At 32.2% G+C, this 24,664-nt stretch overlaps 3 protein-coding genes across 5 annotated transcripts; 2 read left to right on the forward strand and 1 right to left on the reverse strand.

The window, feature by feature from the left end:
• The first annotated feature begins 5,239 nt into the window (after nt 1-5,239).
• On the forward strand, nt 5,240-8,816 carry LOC114399500 (probable glycerol-3-phosphate acyltransferase 3). The gene is made up of 2 exons (XM_028361695.1): nt 5,240-6,051; nt 7,711-8,816. Exons 1-2 carry the CDS (start codon nt 5,326-5,328, stop codon nt 8,605-8,607), a joined length of 1,623 nt encoding a protein of 540 aa, XP_028217496.1. The 5' UTR covers nt 5,240-5,325; the 3' UTR covers nt 8,608-8,816.
• Nucleotides 8,817-11,521: 2,705 nt separating this feature from the next.
• LOC114399527 (probable pre-mRNA-splicing factor ATP-dependent RNA helicase DEAH2) lies at nt 11,522-15,453 on the forward strand. Of its 3 annotated transcripts, XM_028361723.1 has the most exons (7): nt 11,526-11,927; nt 12,161-12,363; nt 12,501-13,585; nt 13,988-14,113; nt 14,210-14,448; nt 14,575-14,693; nt 14,992-15,453. In XM_028361723.1, exons 1-7 carry the CDS (start codon nt 11,661-11,663, stop codon nt 15,116-15,118), a joined length of 2,166 nt encoding a protein of 721 aa, XP_028217524.1. In that variant the 5' UTR covers nt 11,526-11,660; the 3' UTR covers nt 15,119-15,453. The 3 variants fall into 3 exon arrangements, with proteins under 3 accessions (XP_028217525.1, XP_028217527.1, XP_028217524.1); XM_028361724.1 differs by lacking the exons at nt 14,210-14,448; nt 14,575-14,693; nt 14,992-15,453 and having other exon boundaries at nt 11,522-11,927; nt 13,883-14,100; XM_028361726.1 differs by lacking the exons at nt 14,210-14,448; nt 14,575-14,693; nt 14,992-15,453 and having other exon boundaries at nt 11,522-11,927; nt 13,889-14,100.
• A 1,493-nt stretch (nt 15,454-16,946) lies between these two features.
• Nucleotides 16,947-23,714, reverse strand: LOC114399472 (long chain acyl-CoA synthetase 1-like). The gene is made up of 20 exons (XM_028361673.1): nt 23,642-23,714; nt 22,688-22,896; nt 22,427-22,490; nt 22,258-22,347; nt 22,125-22,181; nt 21,971-22,019; nt 21,725-21,801; nt 21,574-21,613; nt 21,401-21,495; nt 20,645-20,812; nt 19,999-20,109; nt 19,381-19,468; nt 19,236-19,302; nt 19,039-19,114; nt 18,756-18,873; nt 18,164-18,409; nt 17,941-18,080; nt 17,632-17,814; nt 17,344-17,463; nt 16,947-17,235 (listed from the first exon to the last, which is right to left on the reverse strand). Exons 2-20 carry the CDS (start codon nt 22,831-22,833, stop codon nt 17,182-17,184), a joined length of 1,989 nt encoding a protein of 662 aa, XP_028217474.1. The 5' UTR covers nt 22,834-22,896; nt 23,642-23,714; the 3' UTR covers nt 16,947-17,181.
• Between the last annotated feature and the right edge of the window lie 950 nt (nt 23,715-24,664).

Below are 24,664 nucleotides of genomic sequence, written 5' to 3' on the forward strand. Positions count from 1 at the left end.
TTTTCTCTTCAATCAAATTAATATAACGCATCATTGTTTGTGTATTTTTTTCTCTCTGGTCAACCATACATAATGTTAAAGCAATTTCCATAGTAGATTTTTTTTTCTTTTTTGCTCGAGTAGAATGACTTTAAATAGCACTTCACCCCAAAAAAAATGACTTTAAAAAGCTTTAGACAATAACTGGCCAATTTCAACGCATTGGGGATGTTTCATGGAACTAGTGCAACCTACAAATGCTAGTTCTTTTTCCAATAAGAAAGAGTACTGAGACACTATGAACATGATTGCCAAGGTATTGGAAAACTACAACAACCGTGTGTTGATTCTTCAAAGGGAGTGACAACGACTTTAACTTGAAAGAGACACGGAAGCTGTATATACGAATATTCCGCTCATTTTCCTTTGTCCATGCTGCTCCGAAAGGTATAGTTGCATCAAAAAATATCATAGCAATTGATCCATAACTCATAAAGAATATGCTTACTTGTTGTGTTACGTTGAATAATAAACTAATATGATAGATAGGCTCCTCTTTGACCCATCAGTCTTCACATTAAGTGTGCTGCCTATAACATCCTTCATTAAAAAAAAAACATTCCACGTTAAAAAAAATATAGAATCTCAAAATTATAATAATATGAAAATACCTCTTGTATAATAAATAGAGTCAAATAAATAAGCATTTACGTCAGAAAATATTATCCTTAAAATATGAGCATCTAAATTAAATAAACACTAAAAATATAACCAAAATAACTACATCTAACGTCTTATTCTCACTTACTAACTAAGTTAAAATAAATGTAACTAAAAAAATTATGTCTTGAACTCTCCTCAAACTTAGTAACTTCTTCTCATAATAATGTGCATCATCATTCCTTTTTAGGTGATGATCAACTCACAAAATTACAAGAATATCATTCTAAAAAAACTATCAATAAACTCTCTAATTTCATGCATTTAATAATAATTCTCAAAATCATACCATAACAATAATAAAATCAACTAATAATATGGAATCACATATATAACAACAATTATATAATACTATAATAATTAAGGAATATAATATTTGTAATGGCTAAAACATAACACACATACGTACAAATTGGTCATGATTCTAAATGTTAAATTATATATTTATTAATTAAATGATAAAATCTTTTAGAAAATGTCTATATATATATAAAGAAAATACATTCTCAAGAATTCATACAATGAAGATTTAAAAAAAGTTATTTTACTCACTTCTTGAAGCAAGAAAATTATGCTCTTTATTATTCTTATCCTTTATCAATTGCATCAAAAGAATTTCTTCGTTTTCTTTCTTTTTCTCATTAAGCAACCCACTAATATTAAGATAGACCGTTTATGAGTGTGATTTTAAGAAAAAAATTGTTTATCCTTATATAATAATTATACATATTTTAATTTGAATTTTCTTTAACCAATTTTTCTTTATCTATTATTTCTATTATTTTTAATTATAATTATCTTTAACCAATCTAATATATTATTATGCTAACATCTTTTCAAAATAAATATAATAATATAATATTTTAAAATAATTTAATCTATCTTTTTTTTTATTAAAAAATATATTTAGATATCTTTATTTAAATAATTATTAAATTATTTTTGGATGTTACACTCTCAACCTAGAAAGCAAAGTTTAAAAAGGTTGCACGCATAAACTATTAAATTTCCAAAATATTCAAAACTTGTATAAGTTACGAACTTGTCGCTGGTTCTATTGGAATTGAGCTCATACTCTTATTAGTAAGGCCATGCATTCGAATTTTTCATGTTTAGGAAATGAAAAAAAAATTGTTGAAAAGAGAGGTTCTGTTAAATATGGTTTTACTAAATTATTTAGACAAAATCAAAGTTATTAGATATTTTACACTGATGACAAAAAAATATATATAAATAAGTTAAATTAAAAGACTAAGATGAGAGATGTGAATGAGCATTAATACAGTATTTGAGTAACCACTGAAAAAAAATACAGTGTTTACGAAAAGCTTGAGTAAAAAAAATCAATAAATAGATAGCTACTTAGTTATGTGTTCGTATGCATAGCAAGGAGTTTTACGTGTTCAGTGTAACTCTAAATACAAATAAAGCACTAATACGAGTGTATTAAAAAAAACAAACTAAAGATCACTGTGAGATTAGAAGAGCATATACCAATAAATATGGTGATAAACAATTATCTATTGCAATTGAAATTCAAAATGAAAAAAAATAAAAAATAAAATTAAAGCCTTGATAATTAAAAGAGAGAAAGATAATTTTACAATACAGAAAATTGTAGGTTAAGAATGAACATCAAGCTTTACATGATACAATCTTGTTGTAATTCAATTTGTTTTCTCAATTAAGTTTCGAAACTTTAACTTTCATGTTCTTGCAAGTTAAGTGAAATGTATTCAGGAAGTAAATATAGAAAAAGATAAGTGCGAATGACAATATTCTATAAAATACTTTTTATGACATACTTTCTATTTTTTTATTTAAATTTATTAAAAATATGTAACATTATAACTTATTAAATAATAAGTGAGAAAATGAAAAGAGCAAAGATACAATGAACCTTAAGAAGACAAGTCAAGTTCTACGTTTTTAAAGAGCATACATATGAAAATAGAAAACAAAAAATTGCATATATAGTATATATAGCATCCACTACTTGTTAATTCGTCTAATAGCATAGCATACCCTAGACACATAAATAAGGAAAACTTAGAACAAAAAATGAGGAAAGAGGGAAAAAATAGCATCATAACCTTTCTAAGGAATCTCATCACCAACCAACTCATGGAAGGATAAGAATCTAGCTAGTCTCTTCAAGAGAAAGAAGCTTCCACCTAGGGGTGCATGTAGAATCTTTGAAGATAATAAAAGAACCATAAAATACGTGATATAGTTCCATAGATTTAAACGAAAGTTGATGATAAATCAAACCTCAAGGGTCAAGGCAATCCTCTGCAACTTCCTCCCCTATGGATCCTTTTGCAGCGAATTTTGCAAAAACCCAACAAATCAATACATACAGCCATTAAAACCAAACAATATATAGTTCAAGAACAATATAAACCTTAACAAACACATGATGATATGAGTACATACTAACCTGACTCAAAGAGCTTGAATTGAAATGAGGATGATGGACTGGATCAGGTTGTGAACATTTAATTTCTCTACTACAAATTAATTAGGGTAAAAATAGTTTAGGGTAGATTAAGTTTAGACGGCCCATGCTTAACTTACTTCTTAAATATTTATTTGTCTAATATAAATATTGTTTAAAGTTTAATTTGATCATTTTAAAATTTTGACTTGATTTGAAAGCTTATATATACCACGAATTAAGTCACAAATGTAGAGGTATCAAAGTGAGTAAATTGATTCACTACAAATTATTTTAAAAGTGAGCTAATCTAATTTGACTAACTTTTTATGAGCCAAAAAATACACAATTTTATTAAATCCATCATGGGTTATTGGGTCAAGTAAATTGAATCACAAGTTAAGTTGCCTTATCTAATTTTAAAAAATACAAAAATCATAGATAGAAGAAACCCGAAAATATACTAATTCATAAACCAAACTCAAAGAATAAAATAAAATCAAATTATTATAAATATAAAATCAAAATAACAATTTTATTTTTTTTATAAAAAAATAATATTCAACATAGGTTAGCCCAACTCATGGACTCATCTCAATTTTCAATCCAAAGATTGAATTGAGATCAATCATTATCAACCTGCGAAAATATGAGTTAATTAACTAATATTTGTTCAATTCATTTATAGTGTGTTTATATAATACATAAAGGATCAATTTTACTCCACAAAATCATGATGATACCATAAAAAATAAAAATAATTATTTATTATTTTATTTTTACCATGAAAGTTTAATTGATTCTTTTTCACCATAAATCTAATCTAAACACACATTTAGTCAATGTGTCGGATTGAGCTAAGTTGGCTTACATGTTAAAGCTCACTTTAATTAAGGCATCATCGACTTGCTTGCAAGCCTACACGCATTATTAATCGCGCTTTCCTAGGAAGACCCTTTATGTACTGACTGTCTGTAATACCGTATAGGTCGCAAGTCACAGGCCACAATATCAATTGCAAGAATGAAAAACCTATGGTGCTATAATAAGATGCATGGTGATCAATCTCGTTCATACATTTCTGTCTACTTTTACATCTCTCTTTGTTGGTACGTTGCTGCATAAGAATCAAGAAAAAAAAATTAAATAATTACAATCATAAATAAATTCAGTTAACTTTAATTGTAAAAGAAATGGAACTCTGTTGTTTTTATTTTTTAACTTCTTGCATATATCAAGAATTAAAAATAATAATAATCCAGTAATTTTTTTTATAAAATGAAACAGACAAAAAATTGACGGGAGAAAGTGTTATATATCAAGATTAAGTAACGGCTGGCAACCTTTCATCTTCCATTCACAAGCATGGTTAGAGAGTTATATGTGACTATCACCAAAAGGACACAGGGTCAGCTCTTCCAGGGAAACTAATCCGTTTGTATATATCCCTCAACTGCATTATTATAGATTTTTATAAAAAAAAAATATATTATAAAAATAACCATTTTTAAAAAAATTTATAAGTTAATTAAAGAACACTAATAATATAAATATCAATTAAGTTTTATATTATTAATATAAAAAATATTTTTTAATTAAATACTTCCTAAACAGTTATCGGTTAACACGGCAATATTTTAATTTCTTAATAATTTCTTATGCTGTATATGGAAGACATTAAAAATAAATAAAACATCAAAGGCTATGTAACCTGGTGGATCGTATATCGGTATATTACTCCTGTCAAACCTCAACATCAGTTGTAATCCTTATTTAATGCATGATTGATATTTCATGAATCAATCAATTACGTACATCAAATGTTGAATAATTCTGGGCCGCGTTCATGTAATCCTACATTAATGATTATACACATTATTGTCAATTAGCATGCAGCTATGTATTGACTTTTCATCTCCAAGATGGACGAAAAATCTTAACGTGTTGAAACCTCTCCTTAAGTTCTAAGTCACTGAAAAAGTAAACAAACAACTTGTGCATTAGCGAGCACACCAAATCAAGATGGCACAATTTGGTAATAAGAGCAAAAACTAAGGGTATTGATGTATTGATATATAGCAGTATAAATACAAGTGGTTCAGGTGCATACACGGTAGGGCATTGAAATCGAAATTATCTTTAACAACAACCAAACAACTACGTCTCAAATCGTTCGTACGTTGAGAGATATGGCCAAAATGGTGATGATGAGTACGTTTTTCTTCAAATCTATTTTCATCTTTTGGTACCGTTTTTTCTTCAGGCCACTCAAAAACCTCCAAAGAAGTGTTAGCAATATGATCACATTTGCAGCCCATCAATTCAAATACCAGGGGTACGACTCTTTACTTCATCGTAATTCAAACCTCAATGACCACGCTCTCCTCTTTGATGTAGAAGGTGCATTGTTGAAATCTTCTTCAGTGTTCCCATACTTCATGCTCGTTGCGTTTGAAGCAGGAGGGCTCTTAAGAGCCATAGTTCTGCTTTTGGGGTACCCTTTTGTTTGTTTAGTTGGTGATGAAATGGGGTTGAAGATTATGGTTATGGTATGCTTCTTTGGGATTAAAGCAGAGAGGTTTAGAGTGGGAAGGACCGTTTTGCCGAAGTATTTGTTGGAGGATGTTGGGTTAGAAATGTATGAGGTGGTGAAAAGAGGTGGCAAAAAAGTGGGGTTGAGCAAGTTGCCAAGAGTGATGGTGGAAAGCTTCTTGAAGGAGTATTTGGAGATTGATTTTGTTGTGGGGAGGGAGCTGAAAGTGTTCAATGGCTTCTACGTGGGGTTGATGGAGGAGACCAAAACCATGCATGCTAATTTGGAGCTGCTGGTTCGTGAAGGGAAAGGAAACTGTTCCCATATGATTGGAATTTCAGGATTTCATAATCTTGACCATTCCTTCTTCTCTATATGCAAGGTTTGTCTTTAATTACTACCTTTTATTTATGATATATCCTTAGGTTGAATTCAATCAATTCATTCTCAACTAAACAACTTTTTGATGATGAGACATTTTTAAGAGTGCGATTCTTTAAAATATATGAATAAATTGTGTTTGAAAATTTTAGTAAATTAGTATAAAGGTTGAACATGTACTATAGCAATAAGAGAATTTAGTAACTTTATATTATTTTAAAAAAATTAAATTAATTATATTTCTTTACTTTTTTCCTTAAATATATTGTTGGCTCCTAAAAAAAGATTAAGTTTTTGTTTAGTTTTCAACATTTTTTTCAACATCTTGGTCCTCATTAATATATATTTTTATTTTTATTTTGTTTTTGAACTTGAAGCACCATCTAACTCACATTTCAAAGCATTATCTAAATAAATTTGACGAAAAAAATGTTTTTTTTTTAATTTCAATTTGTATTTTATTTAAATTTAAAAATACACGTAAAATATCGAACGCTTCTATGTGTAGTCAGAAAAAAATGCTTCTATGTGCGCTTTTTTAAATTAATGCCCTTCTCTTCTTGGAAATTTTAAGGTTATTACTCCGTTTTTATGTATGAATTTTATTAACATATAATCATATATGCCTCTCGTACTAGAAACTCATAAAAATATAAGAGTTTGTTATATCAAAAATACAAAAATAAAAGACATGAAAAACATTTTTAATTTTTTTTAACATGTAACCTAAGAAAAAATTAACAAAATCTATATTTATTTATGGTAAGTTTTTTTTTTAATTTTATTTTGTATATTTACATCTCATATTGATAAATTTATCAAAGATTAACTCAACATGTTAAATAATTTTAAGGGTAAAATATGTTTTGGGTTCCTAAAAAATTTAAAAAATATTAATTTTGTTTTTATAAATCTTTTTTTATTAATTTGATCCCTATAAAAATAAAACATATTGATTCTTAATACTAATTTTGATAGATGGTAGTCTAACGTGATTAACATATTTATATGTGTAATTTGACTAAAAGTAAATTAAACAATTTGTAGCTATCAAAATCACCCAAGGTTGAATTTTATGGTGATAAAAAATCTCCCAAAAATTATAATTTTAGTCACTTCATGGGTAATTTTTCGTATTTTCTAATGAAATTAAGGAAAAGATGAAATAAGGTTAGATTTTGATGTCTTTTTTAGTGTATTTTGGAAGGCAAAAAGAAAAAATAATTAAATTCATAACCCGTATTAAAAAATCATCAAATGGAATTACTATGAAAGATCAATAAAAATACATTTTATTTTGACCGGGACTAACTTCATACAAAATATTTATAAAGATGAAATTGATGCTTTTTGAATTTTATAAAAACAACAGACATGTTTTACCCTGATTTTAATCTTTTGATACTATTCATTTTATGCATTTAAAAACGTGGAAGAAAAAATATATATAATATATACACGTGTATCGTTACCAAATACATATTTGTCATTACTGCCCTCTCCGCCACCAAATAGACATATGTCATCACTCCCCACCAAAAATAAGACTAACGACTAGCTAGTTCTGTTTATATTTTCACTTCAGTTAATGCCGAAGCTTCATCTAGAAACTCATGAGTTGACTGTTGTTTGACTTTTCTTTTTTTGAACATCAATATAGGAAGTGTATATGGTGAGGGAAGTTGAGAAGAAAAATTGGCAAAACCTAGCAAGAGACAAATACCCGAAGCCACTAATATTCCACGATGGAAGATTGGCACTGAAACCCACAGCACTAACGACTCTAGCCATGTTAATGTGGCTTCCTTGTGGCTTCATTATTGCGTTGATTAGGGCCACGTCAGCACTCTCGCTTCCATACAACATCTCAACGCCCATATTGACATTCACGGGGCATCATCTCACAACTTCAAGGCCCAAAACTACAGAGAAAGAAGAGAAATTACTAAAAAAGGGACATATTTATGCATGCAACCACAGAACATTGCTAGACCCTCTCGCTTTATCGTTCATGTTGAATAGAGACCTAGTGGCCGTCACATATAGTTTGAGCAGAATGTCCGAGATACTTGCACCAATCAAAACGGTGCGTTTAACCAGGAACCGAGACGAGGATGCTAAGACCATGAAAAGGTTGTTGAAACAAGGTGACCTAGTTGTGTGCCCGGAAGGGACCACGTGTAGAGAGCCATATTTACTAAGGTTCAGCCCTTTGTTTTCGGAAGTGTGCGATGAAATGGTCCCAGTGGCAATTGATTGTCACGTGACAATGTTCCACGGGACAACCGCAGGGGGTCTTAAGTGCTTGGATCCACTTTTCTTCTTGATGAATCCAACACCCCATTACTCTGTTCAGTTGCTAGAGAAAGTGTCACCTTCAATTACCACTAGTAATGTTATCAATGAGGATTTTGCGAGATTTGAAGTGGCTAATCGCGTGCAAACGCAGATTGGGAAGGCCTTGGGATTTGAATGCACTCAACTTAATAGAAAGGACAAGTACTTGATTTTGGCCGGTAATGAAGGTATAGTTTCCACCACAAAGGCTGGTAATTAATAAATAGAGTTTTTATTTTGCTTATACTTTGTTTAAATCACCAATAGTTAGGAACACCCTTATTGTGAAGGAAAACATAGACAAGGAGAATACGGCAAAAATGACTTCCCTTGCTTGTTGTCATTATTTTTTGGCCATTTTTTTTCTTCGTTTTTATATGTTGTAATGTAGAAGCAATACTGATTCATATATATCTTCTTGTTAATTCATTAATGAAGCGTGTCGACTGTCGACTCTCCAAAGGAGTGTATTATTTCATCTTTCTATGATCACGATATGCTCACTAAGCCTAAGCCCGCATAGCAGTAATTAAATAGTTTATTAATTATTTTCCAACAAATTTGATTTGAACTCGCAATGTTTAAAATCAAATTAAATGAAATGGGATATAGGCGGATCTTTCCACTTTCTGCCTATTGTTAGTGGAGTAATGTTAATTATAATTTTAATTTTTTTATTAGTTGAAAAGTTTATTTAATTATTTGATAATTTTTTTAATAGTTTATTAGTGTTTTTTTTTAAAACGTTAGTTGAAGTAATATTTTTTAAAACAATAAATTTTAACTTTTAATATTTTTTTTCCATTTTTATCTTGATATATTTTAGCTTTTTATATTTTTTTATTTTTATCTTGATATATTTATTTAATTTTTTAGTTATCCCTTTAAATAAAATATAATTTTATCATTTTATGTTATTTTATACTTTTTAACCACTGCAACACATAATTTTATCAGACACTTGTAATTTAATAAACTATTTTTTCAGCTTTTAACCAATTTTTTAATTAATTTTATCAAACATATATCTTCATAAAATGTTTCTTACAATCTTTTTAATATTTTTAAGTATTTGATTATACAGAATAATTAAGAAAATGTTTTAGGATAATTTCTAATAACTATTGTACTTGTATTAATTGTTGGGGGTAAACCAAAAAGAATTCGAATTTAAATTGTTTAGTCTAACAGATGACACTTGAAATTTTAAACCAATCATGTCATTGTTCATAAATATGACAGAAATTTGTGATTGATCATTCACAAGGAAAAGAGGAAGCTCTCTTTCATCGAATTCACCATTGCATTTTATCAAATGACAACTAGGGGTGTGAAAAAAAATCGATTTGGATTGAATCGATTATAATAGAACCTAAATTAAATTGGTTTATTTTTTTTGAATTAATTCAAAAAAAATGAATACATTATTTTATAAAATTAATTCGGTTAACTGAATTATTTCTATAAAATTGAGTCAACTGAATTGATTTTTATTTAAAAAAATAATTCAAATATCAACTGAAAACTGATTCAGCTCTTAAAATTAGTTTGAAATTAGTTCAGCTCTTAAAATTAATCTTAAAATAATTAAAAATTAATATAATTCAGAAGCAATTTTTTAAAATCTGATTGATTTTAAACTAATTTTTAAATCAATTTAACTATTTAGATATAAGATCAAACAGAATAAAACAGTTTAAAATCAATTTGATTTCATTTTTTATGGAATTAATTTTTGCACACCCATAACCCTAATGACAACACAAGGGCCCGTATATATATGTTTGGGTTTATGTGTTACGAAAATGTAATTGAAATTTCATGCCTATGGTAAAGTGGCGGACTATGGCGCAAACCTTTGCATGCACCTACATTAATCGACCTTGCTCGATTCCATGCCAAGTAGGAGAGCTTGGATGATGCATGTGACCCTCCACATGACCACATAATGCTGATTTTGAATAGCCAAATAGTCACCTACCTTGGAGATCAGGGAAATGGTTACGTCCACGTTTTACAAAACTATATGTATTTATGTTGAAAATTTTTCATTTTTTTTTCAGGATTTGAAAATCCTTTCCGAAGGAAATGACGTTATAGCAATTAGCTAAACATCAATATAGAAAATAACAGCATTAAAAAAAAATAGTGTAATGAATAGCGCAATGACTTCTGTTTATGGTGACGGAATTTTTTAAATTGATGTTAACAGTACTTTACATGTGTTTTCTTTTTGTGTGCTAAGATTTTTTGTATTTGATATAATTAGGTGAAAAGTTAATATAAGACACAAATGAGTAAAAAGATATGTTTATGTATGTGTGTGTATATAATAATTAAAATAAATAATTTCATAAATTATTATTATTATTAGGTAAATACTAATATTTTATAAAAAAAATGAAATAACGTATGCACATGTAACTTATTTAAAATTAAGGTATTAATTAGAAGTGAGTAAAAAATAGTCATTTTTTGAAATTTATAGGGATAAAATTATATATATATATATATATATATATATATATATATAGTACAACTCTTAAAGCTTACAAGTCATATGAGCAAGTTACGAGAGTATATCGGTTTTATTTCAAAATATCTTTACAAATTTCTATTTTTTAAACTAGACTAATGATTAATTCAAAATTTAATCATATTTAAAATTTGTCCCTCATTCTTAGAATATGTATTATGCTAGAATTTAACCTAAATTTTTCCTTACAAAGTCAGCTCTAAGTTACTTTCAAATTTGCTAGCCAATCCAGACTCTCTTCTACATTCTGCAACCACATTCAATAGCCACTTTTGTAGCTATTTTTCGGCCTGGGGCAAATCTTAGGTTGCTATTTATATGTGACTACGTGTACCGTAAATATTTAAGCACCATAAATGTATGTTCCTGTAAATGATGCATCAATACAACATTCCTTTTGTTTTATTATTTTATTTGGGTCTGCTATTGGTTGTGTAAAGACCGCTTGACCCAAAAAAGATGGCCCGGCCCATACAGAGATTTGGCAAGACGTATATTGGGCTTGAGTAAGTGAGCCAAGTGCTCACCAAAAAACAAAGTGGGCCGCATGACAATACAATAATGAAAGAGCCGTGGGCTCACTTGTAATTGTAATCAGGAAACTTCATCTTCCTCAGTAGTCACTAGTCATTAGGTCTGGTCGTCGTTTTATAGTTACACACAAAAGCTTAGCCCTAAGCTAGCATTTTCCCAGCACCAATTTATTTGCTTGGATCGGAACTAGGGTTTTGAAATTGATGGGTACAGAGAGAAAGAGGAAGGTGAGCTTGTTTGATGTGGTAGACGATTCTGCGGCGAAGATGGCGAAATCCAATGGCGGCGCCGCTGCTAATAATCTCACCAATCATTGGACCGCAAGGCCTTACTCCCAAAGGTACTTCGAGATTTTGGAGAAGAGAAAGACCCTCCCCGTTTGGCACCAGAAAGAAGAGTTTTTGCAAGTTCTCAAAGATAACCAGACTTTGATTCTCGTCGGTGAAACTGGTAGTGGCAAAACCACTCAGGTTTGTTTCGTTCAACTCATATGTTTTATGTTTTTATTTTTTGTTTTTCCAGAGATTGGTTTTATTTAGTTTCAATAATATGTTTTGTAGCGTGTTTTAGGGCATTTTTTTATAAAAAAAATCATTTGGATACACAAATGTTACGATGATAGATGTGTCTTATCTAGGTTACACCATGTGTGTATGTCTCTAATTTATGAAAAGATTATGCTTTTTTTTTCTTGGGGTTACAGATTCCTCAGTTTGTTTTGGATGCTGTCGAATTAGAGACACCGGATAAACGTAGGAAGATGATGGTAGCCTGCACTCAGCCTCGGAGAGTAGCTGCGATGTCTGTTTCGCGTCGTGTGGCTGAAGAGATGGATGTAACTATTGGGGAAGAGGTTGGTTACAGTATCAGATTTGAAGACTGCAGTAGTGCGAAGACGGTTTTGAAGTATGTTTACTTTTGCTATTGAATTGGTTTATATTATTGATTTTGAGCTTGATATGTGTTGTCTGTGTTTTTGTTTTCCTTCTGCTCTTGTTTTGTGTTGTTTTGTCTAGTCTAAAGTGGAGTGCTTTGTCTCACAGGTATCTTACGGATGGTATGCTCTTAAGAGAAGCGATGACAGATCCGCTTTTGGAACGGTACAAGGTTATTATTCTTGATGAGGCACATGAGAGGACTTTGGCCACGGATGTGCTATTTGGCCTTCTGAAGGAAGTGCTTAAAAATCGACCTGACATGAAGTTGGTTGTTATGAGTGCGACTCTTGAAGCTGAAAAGTTTCAGGGTTATTTTTTCGGTGCCCCTCTCATGAAAGTTCCTGGAAGGCTACATCCTGTTGAAATTTTCTATACGCAGGAACCTGAAAGGGATTACTTGGAGGCCGGCATTAGGACAGTGGTACAGATACACATGTGTGAGCCTCCAGGAGATATACTTGTATTTCTGACTGGAGAGGAAGAGATAGAAGATGCTTGCCGCAAAATAACAAAAGAAATTTCTAATCTGGGAGATCAGGTGGGGCCTGTCAAAGTTGTACCCCTGTATTCTACTCTTCCTCCTGCTATGCAGCAGAAGATTTTTGAGCCAGCTCCACCTCCACTGAAGGAGGGTGGACCTCCTGGAAGGAAGATTGTGGTATCAACTAACATAGCCGAAACTTCCTTAACAATTGATGGTATTGTTTATGTCATTGACCCTGGTTTTGCTAAGCAGAAGGTTTATAACCCACGAATTCGTGTGGAGTCTTTATTAGTGTCACCAATATCGAAAGCTAGTGCACATCAGAGATCAGGACGTGCTGGAAGAACTCAACCAGGGAAATGCTTTAGACTTTACACTGAGAAAAGTTTCAATAATGATCTTCAGCCACAGACCTATCCTGAAATATTGAGATCAAATCTTGCCAACACAGTTCTTACTTTGAAGAAACTGGGTATAGACGATCTAGTGCATTTTGATTTCATGGACCCTCCTGCTCCCGAGACCTTAATGCGTGCATTGGAAGTGTTGAATTACTTGGGTGCACTGGATGACGATGGTAACTTAACTAAACTGGGTGAGATTATGAGTGAATTTCCCTTGGACCCTCAGATGTCAAAGATGCTCGTTGTCAGTCCTGAATTCAACTGTTCAAATGAGATTCTGTCAGTTTCTGCCATGCTTTCAGGTATTAATCTTTTATCTTGTTTTTTTATGTCGGTCCAGTATCCCCCCATAATGCTAAGGCAAATTAGTTATGCTGGGATCCATTTTGAAATGGACTCCCTGCTGTTGTGCTTGTGCAAGATGATAATCTTGTGAATATGATGGGGGATGTTTGACTGCTTACATGTGTGCTTAGTTGCACATGAACGTGGTCAGTTGAGTGTGTCCTGTTAGGTTGTCATCAGCAACTGTCTTCTCTGGGTTCCATGTCCCCGGTTGGCATGCACCATAGGATTCTAAGCAAGTGCTGATGCATTAGTTGCAGTTTCTCAGTATTCTCATGAAGCAAATGGTGTGGTCTCGCCTCTATGCATCTGCTGACCTTCCGTGGACCTCCTCTGTGATAATCAATTTCTTTCTTTAGTACCCAATTGCTTTGTCCGGCCTAGGGAGGCACAAAAAGCTGCGGATGAAGCTAAAGCTAGGTTCGGGCACATTGATGGAGATCATCTCACTCTGTTGAATGTCTATCATGCGTACAAGCAAAATAGTAAGTAGTTATTTCTACTAGCTCCTTTTTTTTTCAATATCAGGTTAAATTATTAATTTTTTGTATTAACTTTGTTAATTGTAAATGTTTTTTCAGATGAGGATCCCTCTTGGTGCTACGATAACTTTGTTAATCATAGGGCATTGAAATCAGCTGATAATGTTAGACAACAATTAGTGCGTATCATGTCCCGGTTTAATCTGAAGCTATGCAGCACTGACTTTAATAGCCGTGACTACTATGTCAACATAAGAAAAGCTATGCTAGCTGGGTATTTCATGCAGGTAGCTCATCTGGAGCGTACAGGACACTACTTGACAGTGAAAGACAACCAGGTTTGTTAAGATGAACTTCTTTTGTCTTCATCTGTCTTTCATTTGTGTTATCGGAGGAGCTAGACTGTCAGCTTTAGTATTGTATTGTACTTTTATGGTTCCTAAATGTTTCTGTTTTGTTTGTAGGTGGTGCATTTGCATCCATCCAATTGCCTGGACCACAAGCCTGAATGGGTCATTTATAATGAATATGTTCTTACCAGTCGGAATTTTATTCGTACTGTTACAGACATACGTGGTGAATGGTAAGATTCTTTCTCTGTATATGGATTATTGATGTTTGTACCATCAGAGATGCAAAGTCGGATGAAATGGGAACTCGTATTCTCAATTAAAATGGGAACTGCATGATGAAAAACATTTGAACACAGTACTCAGACAGATGCAATTTGTGACTGAATTACATCGTTAGATTTTAGAGAGAAGAGTTGGGAGGTAGTTGGATTGTCTAGTATAGTGTTGTGTTTTTTTTTGTTAAATAAGATTTTGGGTTATCTTGTTTCCCTATTCCTGACATGCAATTCTCATTCTCACCTTATACAGGTTGGTTGATATAGCACCACATTACTATGATTTGTCTAATTTCCCCCAATGTGAGGCAAAACGTGTCCTTGAGAGACTTTACAAGAAGCGAGAAAAGGAAAAGGAGGAAGCCAGGAGCCGCAGATGAAGTCATAGCTGTCCACACTATTTTTGCCTTCGGATTTGGATTGGATATTTTGCCTTCTGCAGCTGAGACTTTCATGATTCCTCGTGACACTTACCTTGTAATATCCTTCACATCCGAAAGGAATACTGAATGTCGATAGTTTAGTTCAAAATGAGCTTAAGTTCCTTGTACCATTGCTAGAGTAAAGTGAACACTTTTTTAATCACCGTCCTTCTTCTGTTGTACCTTTAGTCCAAATTTGTTTCTGGATTTTATTCTCGTTAAAGGATAGATTATAAATGTTTGGATGCCTGGATATACTAAGCAGTCTATTATGTTTTAGTTATTCTTTCTTTCTTTTATAACTAATTTATTGTTACTCCTATTCTCAGTTCTCACTACTTGGACATGTAGCCACTTCCCAACTATCATGCAGTATTACCTAGATGTTTGGTTTAAATATATGATTTTCGTTGAACTAGACTGTCGAGGTTTTCACAAAACTGTCCATCACGTAGTTGAACACTGTAGTCCGATACAAAAATTATAAATAATTTAATAATTATAGATGAAAAACTATCCTATGTATATGTTTGGTTTGTATTTAAAAATACTGACATGTGTTCCAATACAAATTTATTAGAAAAAAGTAAAATAAACACAAGGGTCATGATTTATTGGTAAAATGACTTTGGTCTTAAACAAAATTTTGCAACGGATTTTCAAGCATGCCATATATGTAAAAGCTCTAGCCAAAGTCCAGTCTCTCATCTCTCACCACAAAATAGGCCACCAGTGCTTATTGAAGGAATTAAGAGTGAGAGTATAACCACCCGAACCTGGAAAAAACAAACGAAGTTTTGGAGTTGTATTTCGAGATCATGAATGCAACTCATGTTCCTTGGACCGTATGAGTCCACCATAACAAAGGCCCTCTGCTTTGGTTGGGATGTCAATATGGCGGCTCAGCTTCTACTGATCAACGTAACTTTTGAAACAAACTATCAGTGATTAATGGATGTCTGGTGGATCCACACCATGAAGCTACCTCCAAGGGATAATGGAGGACTACAGGACCTTTCGGATTGAGGATATTTCCTACCAAGTATATCGTATTGTCCTTTCTAATATACAAGCTTTCCCAATTCTATAAAAATGAAATTTATCCAACATTTACTCCTAATAAAAAGGATGAAATCATTGCTGTTAAGCTTAGTAACACAAACCAAAATATATTAAGCTGGGTAGTGTTGCTTGTTTTATCCGTCGATGAAACACAAACGTGAGATTGATGAAAAGAGGAGTTTCCTTTATCACGGCGACAACAATGATAAATAAACTTGTCTACACCATAAACACTTATTTAACACTTTTTATTTCTCTCCTTTTTTTGTCATGCATATTACCTATCACATTATCATTAATCTTTCTTTTTCTTTGTGTCTTTCATTCTCATGATGTAGACTGGCATTTAGTGTTTACAAAACATTATTTTTAAGACATGCTATTGAAATGTGACATTTATGCAGATTACTGGTTTAAAATTTTAAACAATGGCTGTTAGAATCAATTAACTTCAAAAGCATACATTATGCATTAATTTTTAAATGGATGCAACTAAATCCGCGTTCCTTTTAGATTAACCCCAAAATAAGCATAATTATAACTTCTATTTTAAAGGGGATATAGTATTTAGACATTCATTTTGTTTAAATATGTATTCAACATTTATCATTTCTTTCTATATCTCTTTTCCTATCATATTATATCACCTTCATAATGGATAAATATATTTGGACATCAATTCCTATTTAACACCTAGTGAGAGAAATTAAAAAGATAAAAGATATAGATATAATAAATAATATGATATTGATGGAATGTTTAAAATTAAGGAGTGTTCAAATATCATTGTCCTTGGAAAATACACATGGCAATTAGGTACTCGACAATTTTGCACCTGTGGCACAGTACATGATAGAACGAACCATAGCACTGACTAAGTAAGAACAACGTAAGTGAGAGTTTTGGGAATGGGAACAACTGGTATTATTATCCTTAACAGCTTCGTCTGGCAAGGAACCTCAAATTTTAGGCTTATCTCCCCTCAAACTTCGGTATAGTTCATCTATTTCAACCTGTTAGAATGTCACCAATTTGTGATTGTGAGGACATGCTATATAAATTAACTACTTTGACAGGGCTGCAAAAAGAGCAAGAGTGAGAAAAGGATCATATGTGATTACCTGATAATACTTGAGCATATTATTTCTTCGCTTCTTCATTGTTGAAGTGACCAAATCTCTTTCCATGTCAAATGGTTGCGGGTCTAATATGACCCCTTTGATATATTCAAAGCCCTTCAGCTATTACGTTGAAAGACAAAAGGAAAAAGGAAAACAACAAAAGCACAAGAGCACCAAAAACCGGATTAGAACATATAAGCGTGTAGAAATAGTCACGAAGATGGAATAAGTAGTCCATTTACAATATATATATAGTTAAACTATTATTTCAATATTCATGGATGTTACCTTGTTTCTCTCAGCGGTCATCTTGAGTTCAGATAACACGTGCTTCTTCAATTGGTCAAGAGAACATAGTTTTGAGAAAGGAGCCATGTGACCATTTGAAAATGCCCACTTCTTGGTAGTTTCTTCATTTGGAACTACTACTGCAACCAGAGCTGACTTGAAGCTATTCCCATAAACCCAGACCTAGCAGAACAAATTAAAAGCAAAAAAGTGAAAAAGAAAAATCACTAGCATATATCATTAAGAGTCTAAGCAGGGGAAATTCTAGGTATCAAATCAACAGTACTAAATCCATGAAGATATGCTTACATCTTCAACTATTGGAGTGATTCCATAAACATTTTCCAAATGCTCAAGAGCGATATACTCTCCTTGAGAAAGTTTTATAAGGTTCTTCTTCCTGTCAATAATCTTTACAGCCCCATTAAGTTGCACTTCAGCTATGTCTCCTGAGGAAACCAGGCAATGACACAACACAATCAGATAAACACATGTAAATATTCAAAACAAAAATAGATACAGTTGAACCAACCTGTGTGAAACCATCCATCTTTTATGGCTTCCCTTGTTAACTCGGGGTTTTTGTAGTAACCAGTAAAAACAGTTTTCCCTCTGAGACATATCTCACCACATGAAGGACTTCCAAGAGGGTTGTAGCCCATCTCTGGAACCTCCTCCAGCCTCATTTCATTGTAGATAGATACAGGACCAACAGTGCCAAGCATGCACATTTCATCAGGATAGGCAAGAGTAGTTGACCCACAAGTTTCAGTCAAACCTGGATTAACCAACCATAATGTCAGCATTTCATTGTATTGCATGCTTTATGTCCCAAGTCTGAGAAATAATCGTATGATTCAAGATCACCATATGTCCATGTTCTTGATCAATTTCCATGTGGAACGTAGTTGAACTTTTTTCAGTTTATGAAAAGAGTTAATAAAACTTACGGACCACGTGAAAATTGATTGAAACTATAGACACGTGATAATCTATGGTGTATCTAATCTTCCACACGATAATCTCATATTATACAATAATTTCCTCCTAACTCCCAACACAAAAGTTTTTTTTTTTATCTTTTATTTATGAATTATGAGCTGTATAACAAGAATGTTCCTTACCATAGCCTTGGCATACAAAGGCACAAGAAGTAACACGCAAGAATTCTTCCACCTCTGAGCTCAAGGGCGCACCTCCAGATATTATTAGTCGAACACGCCCACCTAGGCGAGCTTTGACCTGACTCACCCGGGTGAGGGAGAGAAGGGTGGAAAAAAAAGTCAAGGTTTTACAAAGAAAAATGGAATGAATTGGGAAATTGGCCTTTTTAATTTCTAAAAGCAGCTGGGATTAAAATTTGGAAAATAGCAGTTTTCAAATACAGGTTGGAAGATTAGATACAACCTTTCTGAAGGCTAACAGATCTGCTAAAGGTGATGCATTACAGTGCTTATATCCTTTGTTCATCCAACCAAGCTTGCTGTATCAAATATAGTGATAATAGCAAGATTACATGAACTGAAAATCGACAAACATATAAACAAAATCCACCTTCATAAAAAAAATAGTCACAAGTATATAATTATAGAATATCAACTTACTGTTTGTAGAGCATGCCAAAAACTCTTCTCCTCACTGGATTGAGTTCTTCCACTGCTTTTTTGATACCTGAAACAAGATGATCTTTGATGAGTTTTATACTGAATTCAAATAAAATATATATTTTCTGCTGATGTGTGAACTTGCCTTCATGGACCTTTTCAAAAACTCGGGGGACCCCAGCAAACAACGTTGGCTTCAATTCCATTAAATCATCCCTCAACGCATTTAGATCCTTCATGCAAGAGATTCCAAAAATTCATAAGATTCTTAAGTAAATAAAATATTTCTTACGACGTATTCAAAAGGACAAGGAAATTGAGGGTCCTGTACTTCAAATTGGTTTCAGAAATTTACGGAAAATCATATGGAGAAATACATTGCTGGAAGATTATTAACTTAGTTAGACACAAATAACTGAACAGAGAAATATATCAGCATTTTTTTTTTTTGTTTTTTCTGTTTTTTTTGTCAGCAAATATTAGTTGTTAGTATTGTTAGCTTTTGTTAGCAGAGGATTCTAACCCATGACCTCTCCTCCCTTCCCTTCTCTCTTTACCACTAGACTAATCTTATATCTTGTTAGCATTTTTTTTTGTATGTATAATCCTCTGACATTACTTAATTTGGATTTACTATATTGTTTATTAGTCCAAACTTTTGTTACCCTTTTATTAGCATCTATCTTCCTCATGATCTTCTACTCATATTCACATTATAAATCATCATGCAAATCCAAAACAGAAAAATATTCCTTCAACATACCCCATGGTAGTAGCCAACAGATGCCCCCTTATGGAAAAAGTACTCCTCGATCGTGCGATCAAGAATATGAGCCAATGGGAGGAAGGACAAATACACATCTTCTACAGTCATCTATGCAACATAAGATACAATGTCAGAATGGTTGTTAACAATAATAAATCAGTTAGACAGTTATTAAAGTTAGTCATTTTGCAGATTAGAAAATTAGCTATTTAGCTTTTCATTCTATGCTATAAAAACCCATATATATACATGTAAATGGTCACTTAAGGAATGAGGTTTGAACTTCTCTCTCTCTTTCTCTCTTTTCTGTGGTTCATTCTCTGAACCTTATGTTTTTCACAAAGCTAGAAAGGAAAGTTTCAGAATTTGAAGCAAATGAGTATAAAACATGAAAAAGTCAACGCAAAGTCAAATATATCAAGTTTACTGCATTATCACACCACATAAATTTTGCATTGTCATTTATTTAGTATTTTTCTATCCCTAGTTATTTATTTAGTGTTTGATTCAACATAGTCGAGACAGAATTTCATATTTACAAGATATATTTTGTGCATCCCGTTAAATGTACAAGGATTTAGAAATTATTGATGTATCACTATATGGAACTGTTGTAACGGAAAATAACTTCATAAAAGATTACCTTATCTTCAAATTGTTCCATGAAAAGATCCATTCCTCTTACGAAAACCGTTATGTTTTCATGCGTCAACACTACACCCTTGGGGTCTCCACTGGTTCCACTCGTATACATTATTGTGCAGATACTATTAGGCTGGGGTGGTGAAATGTTTGATGGATTTTCTTTTCCCTGTAAGATATTAAGCTGTTCAGATTGACCCGAATAGAGACAAGCATGCGTAATTCACAGTCACAGGCTCATAGAAAACAGCATTTTTGCACAAGGTTAAGTATTTCTATTACCAAACCTCGAATCCCAAAACTAATGATAAAATTTTATTGTCTTGGAAATTTGTTCGGAAAAGTTATGTGACTTCTTTAAGTAGTAGTAGTAATGTGATCATTAGACAACTTTAATCTTAATCATTTACCTATAATTATATAGTTCAGATTTACTTATTTCACTCTCTCATACAAATTTTTTTCTCGCTCACTCACTTGTACTAACATAAATTAAGAATTAAGTTATGTGACATAACTTAATGTCACGTAATGTTAAATCTTGATCATTTAAATATATTTTATAATCTGTCTTTACTTCTTTCACTCTTATACAAACAAAAGTTCTCTCTGAATGTTCCCCCATATATACATACATAGAAAGACCATTATTTAATAACTTTTTAATGATAACAAGCTATTACAGAAAAGAGAAGTTCTTTTTGCAATGAGAATGAGAAATATGATATTTTAAAGGATAAATTCTTTATAGACCAACCATGTGCAAGAACTCTTCCCATGAATATGGCTTAATTCCAATGGCGATGGCCTTATCTTTCTCTTCCTCTGTTAATGAAGTGAAGGACACCATCGCTGTATCCACAACCAAACTCAGTTAAATGCCTTCTGTTGTAAGCTACAATACAGTAACATTAAAGTAGTCGAATTTACCTTTGAGTCGTTGGGCAGATTTACAATCAGGATTCAAAAGCTGAAAATAGTACGTGTACCCAATCAGAACCTTTATTTGCCTCTGAAGTCTCTGGTATATAAATATAAATCCACCCGGAACAGAAAATGATTTATCTCAAGAAAACCTTACATGTATAACCTTCTTATCTTGGACAAACACAAAATCCAGTTCTCCATGATCTATAATAAAGTTTACAGCACCTGGCCCTGCGTTTGGTGTTTTAATTCGGAACAATCAATGCTGTATTAGAAGTAAAATGAAGAAAATCCAAAAAAAAAAAAAAGAATACCCTGACTTGATCATTTATAGTCATAGCTCCTCATTGCTGAAAAAACAGAGGATAATAAGCTAAATTTATTGATTTTTATTTCTTACCAAGGGTGTCATATAGAGGAACACAAATCAAGTTGTGCGCGCAACAAGCCTACATAAAAATAAACATGTTTGTGAGTTATGATAGGAACAAATAAGAATAGTTGAAAAGTTGAAGAACAGAATGGATAGGGAAGTGAGTGCTTAAGTGCCAAACCTCCATTGCCACGATCCATTGAGGACAGTTAGCTCCATAAATTCCTATTCTAGAACCCTGTGACAGGATCACCACAACATATATTAAGAATATTCCCTTAAATGATAAGAAAATTCCTTCTGCAAGCACTTACAGGTTCAGCACCAGATGCTCGTAAAGCAGAACCAATATGCAAAACTTCATCATAAACTTCCTCATATGTCTTCCAGACATATGGTCCTATCTATAAACAAGAAAAAAAAAATTCCCTTATTTTTTTGTAGTTGAAGTTTTGAACACATAATAAAATTACCATAAAATACCTTTCCATCAACAAATTCACGCCATCCCAACATACGATTTTTCCGGTACTTTTTAACAGCCATGCTGCAACCATAAAAAAAAGGGGTCAATTTAAGTCTCTACAAGTTTATAAACCATTATGAAAATTATCATTCATTAATCAACTAGTACTAAAGTTCCATTTGATGGAGTCCAGCACATTATTATTATATGGGTGAAGTCCGTTATATAGAATAGTATCTATAACTATCAGCTTTTAGTTTTACTTAAAAAGAAAATACCTGAAAATATCCCAAGCGGTACTTAAATCAGGATCTAGTGGAGGAAATTCATTTTTGGAGAGGAGGTTGCGATATACAGGACCTATAGATAGCTCACCATTTGTACCTTCTCTTCCTTCCTCAACCTTCACAGCAAAACCCTTCATCCTTCTTGATTATCACTCTATGAAACCAATGTAAGAAGAACACCAACTAAATCTATAGTAGACCTGTGAAGTGGAATTAAATCAATGGATGGTGATTCCAGAGTTGTTTAAAAACGGTAACCTTATGCTTCTCCTTTAGTTTTCCAAAATTTAAAGTGACAAATAAAGCATGACGTGAGAGATATATATGTGGCATGGCATATGCCAACTTGCAACCAAAGCAAATAGATTTACGTGTTACATTAAAAAGAGTACGGGTATGAGGAAACCTGGTTCCAAGCACCCAGGAATATTGCAAAGGATATAATATTAGTGGTTTTACCCGACACAAACTATAAATTATTAGATAGTCCAGAAGCAAACAAGAAATTACTAGATAGTTCGGGAGCGTTATAGTCTTAACTGATTTTCACCATATGAATGTTATTAATTTATTTTTTTCGTAGATTAAAAAACTTGAATCCATGTCACAGAAAAATCGACAAGGAGCATGGATGCGTAGCAGAGGTAGTATGGAAGTACCTAATAGTTTTTGGAGACCAAGAGGAGTCAAGTGGGAATTAACTCAAATAAACAATGACTTTATTATAAGGCTTAAAAAAATTAGCCTGAGGCCGCACGCATTCAAGCAAAAGCCCACGGAAAAACCAAAAGGGTTGGGTGTGGATGTAGAAAAGAAAAAGTAGATATACTCTTTGACCATCTAGGAAATACATGACAATAGTTATGATGGCAGCAAAATCGTCTATCATATCATATGCGCACAAATAGACACAAAATCATCTATCATATCGTCCTCGGTTATCACCTGTTTTGTGTCTTGAGAGAAATTAAGGTAGAAGCAAGAGGGTGTAACTTGGAAGTGACTAGTGAGATATGCAATAGGAATGAATTATGAAGGCGATGAACATGGTTCAGATTCTTATAGCAATAGAATTGGAGCTTTGATATGGGTTAGTTGAAAGTTGAAACCGAATCCGCGCAACCATTTGCATATTGAATTCCATTTATTACTCTTCATGGGTCCTTGCCTTTGTCTTGTCCAAAAGTTTAGCAAAAAATGAGACGGAAGAACAAACTGTTTTATTTTTCTTGGTAGTTGGTTTTCTTATAACTAATTTCCTTCATTTATTTTTCACGTTAAAATTCAGTTCATCTCTGATTTATTTATTTATTTTATTGTCGTTCATGAAGTCACACTAAGACCGCAAATATGTCATATTTCTTAACATTTGTTCACCGAATTAAACAATAGTTTAATCTGAAGTTGATTCAACTGAAATTTGAGTTATACAAAGTCAAATAAGTTTTTAAACCGTCCAAATAAGTTAAAATTTTAGCTTAAAATCTTATTAACACACAACTAATATAAAAGTATAAGCTTAATTGTTATTTATTTTGTGTACTTTAAATTTATTAAGAATACTAGGTTGTTATATTATTGCAGTCAAAAATAGGTTGTTATATTATTACGACAATATAATTTTAACCATGATTTAGTAAAATGAGAGGCTTGTGCAATTTGTATCCAATATCTCAGGAAATTATGAGTGTACACGGTACACCCTTCTTTGAGGTGTAATTAGCGAGAGGAGAAGAGAAAGAAAAGGAAAGTTAAAGAGAAGTGGAATTAGTGTACTGAGTAGTATATGAATATTATTATTGTATTTAGGGTTATATAATTTACGTCCAAAATGTTATAAATTGCACACTCGTTTTACGTTCGACGTACGGACATGCATGTTTTTCATTTTTTTCTTACTGATATAATTATAAAATTGACTTTAGGCTAAAATTAATGATTGATAAAGAAATTGTTTTCAAATAACAA

This window comes from Glycine soja, chromosome 19 (genome assembly GCF_004193775.1).
Source record: "Glycine soja cultivar W05 chromosome 19, ASM419377v2, whole genome shotgun sequence".
Lineage (NCBI taxonomy): Eukaryota > Viridiplantae > Streptophyta > Magnoliopsida > Fabales > Fabaceae > Glycine > Glycine soja.

Bases quoted from the DNA above. Each gene is read 5' to 3' on its own strand.
- LOC114399500 (XM_028361695.1), top strand. From the start codon at position 5,326: ATGGCCAAAATGGTGATGATGAGTACGTTTTTCTTCAAATCTATTTTC. The intron at 6,052-7,710 runs GTTTGTCTTTAA...ACATCAATATAG, and splicing joins CCTTCTTCTCTATATGCAAG to GAAGTGTATATGGTGAGGGA.
- LOC114399527 (XM_028361723.1), top strand. From the start codon at position 11,661: ATGGGTACAGAGAGAAAGAGGAAGGTGAGCTTGTTTGATGTGGTAGAC. The intron at 12,364-12,500 runs GTATGTTTACTT...TTTGTCTCACAG, and splicing joins AGTGCGAAGACGGTTTTGAA to GTATCTTACGGATGGTATGC. The intron at 14,449-14,574 runs GTTTGTTAAGAT...TTTTGTTTGTAG, and splicing joins TGACAGTGAAAGACAACCAG to GTGGTGCATTTGCATCCATC.
- LOC114399472 (XM_028361673.1), bottom strand. From the start codon at position 22,833: ATGAAGGGTTTTGCTGTGAAGGTTGAGGAAGGAAGAGAAGGTACAAAT. The intron at 22,491-22,687 runs GTATTTTCTTTT...TTATGGTTGCAG, and splicing joins ACCGCTTGGGATATTTTCAG to CATGGCTGTTAAAAAGTACC. The intron at 18,410-18,755 runs GTAAGGAACATT...TGGTTAATCCAG, and splicing joins CTTTGTATGCCAAGGCTATG to GTTTGACTGAAACTTGTGGG.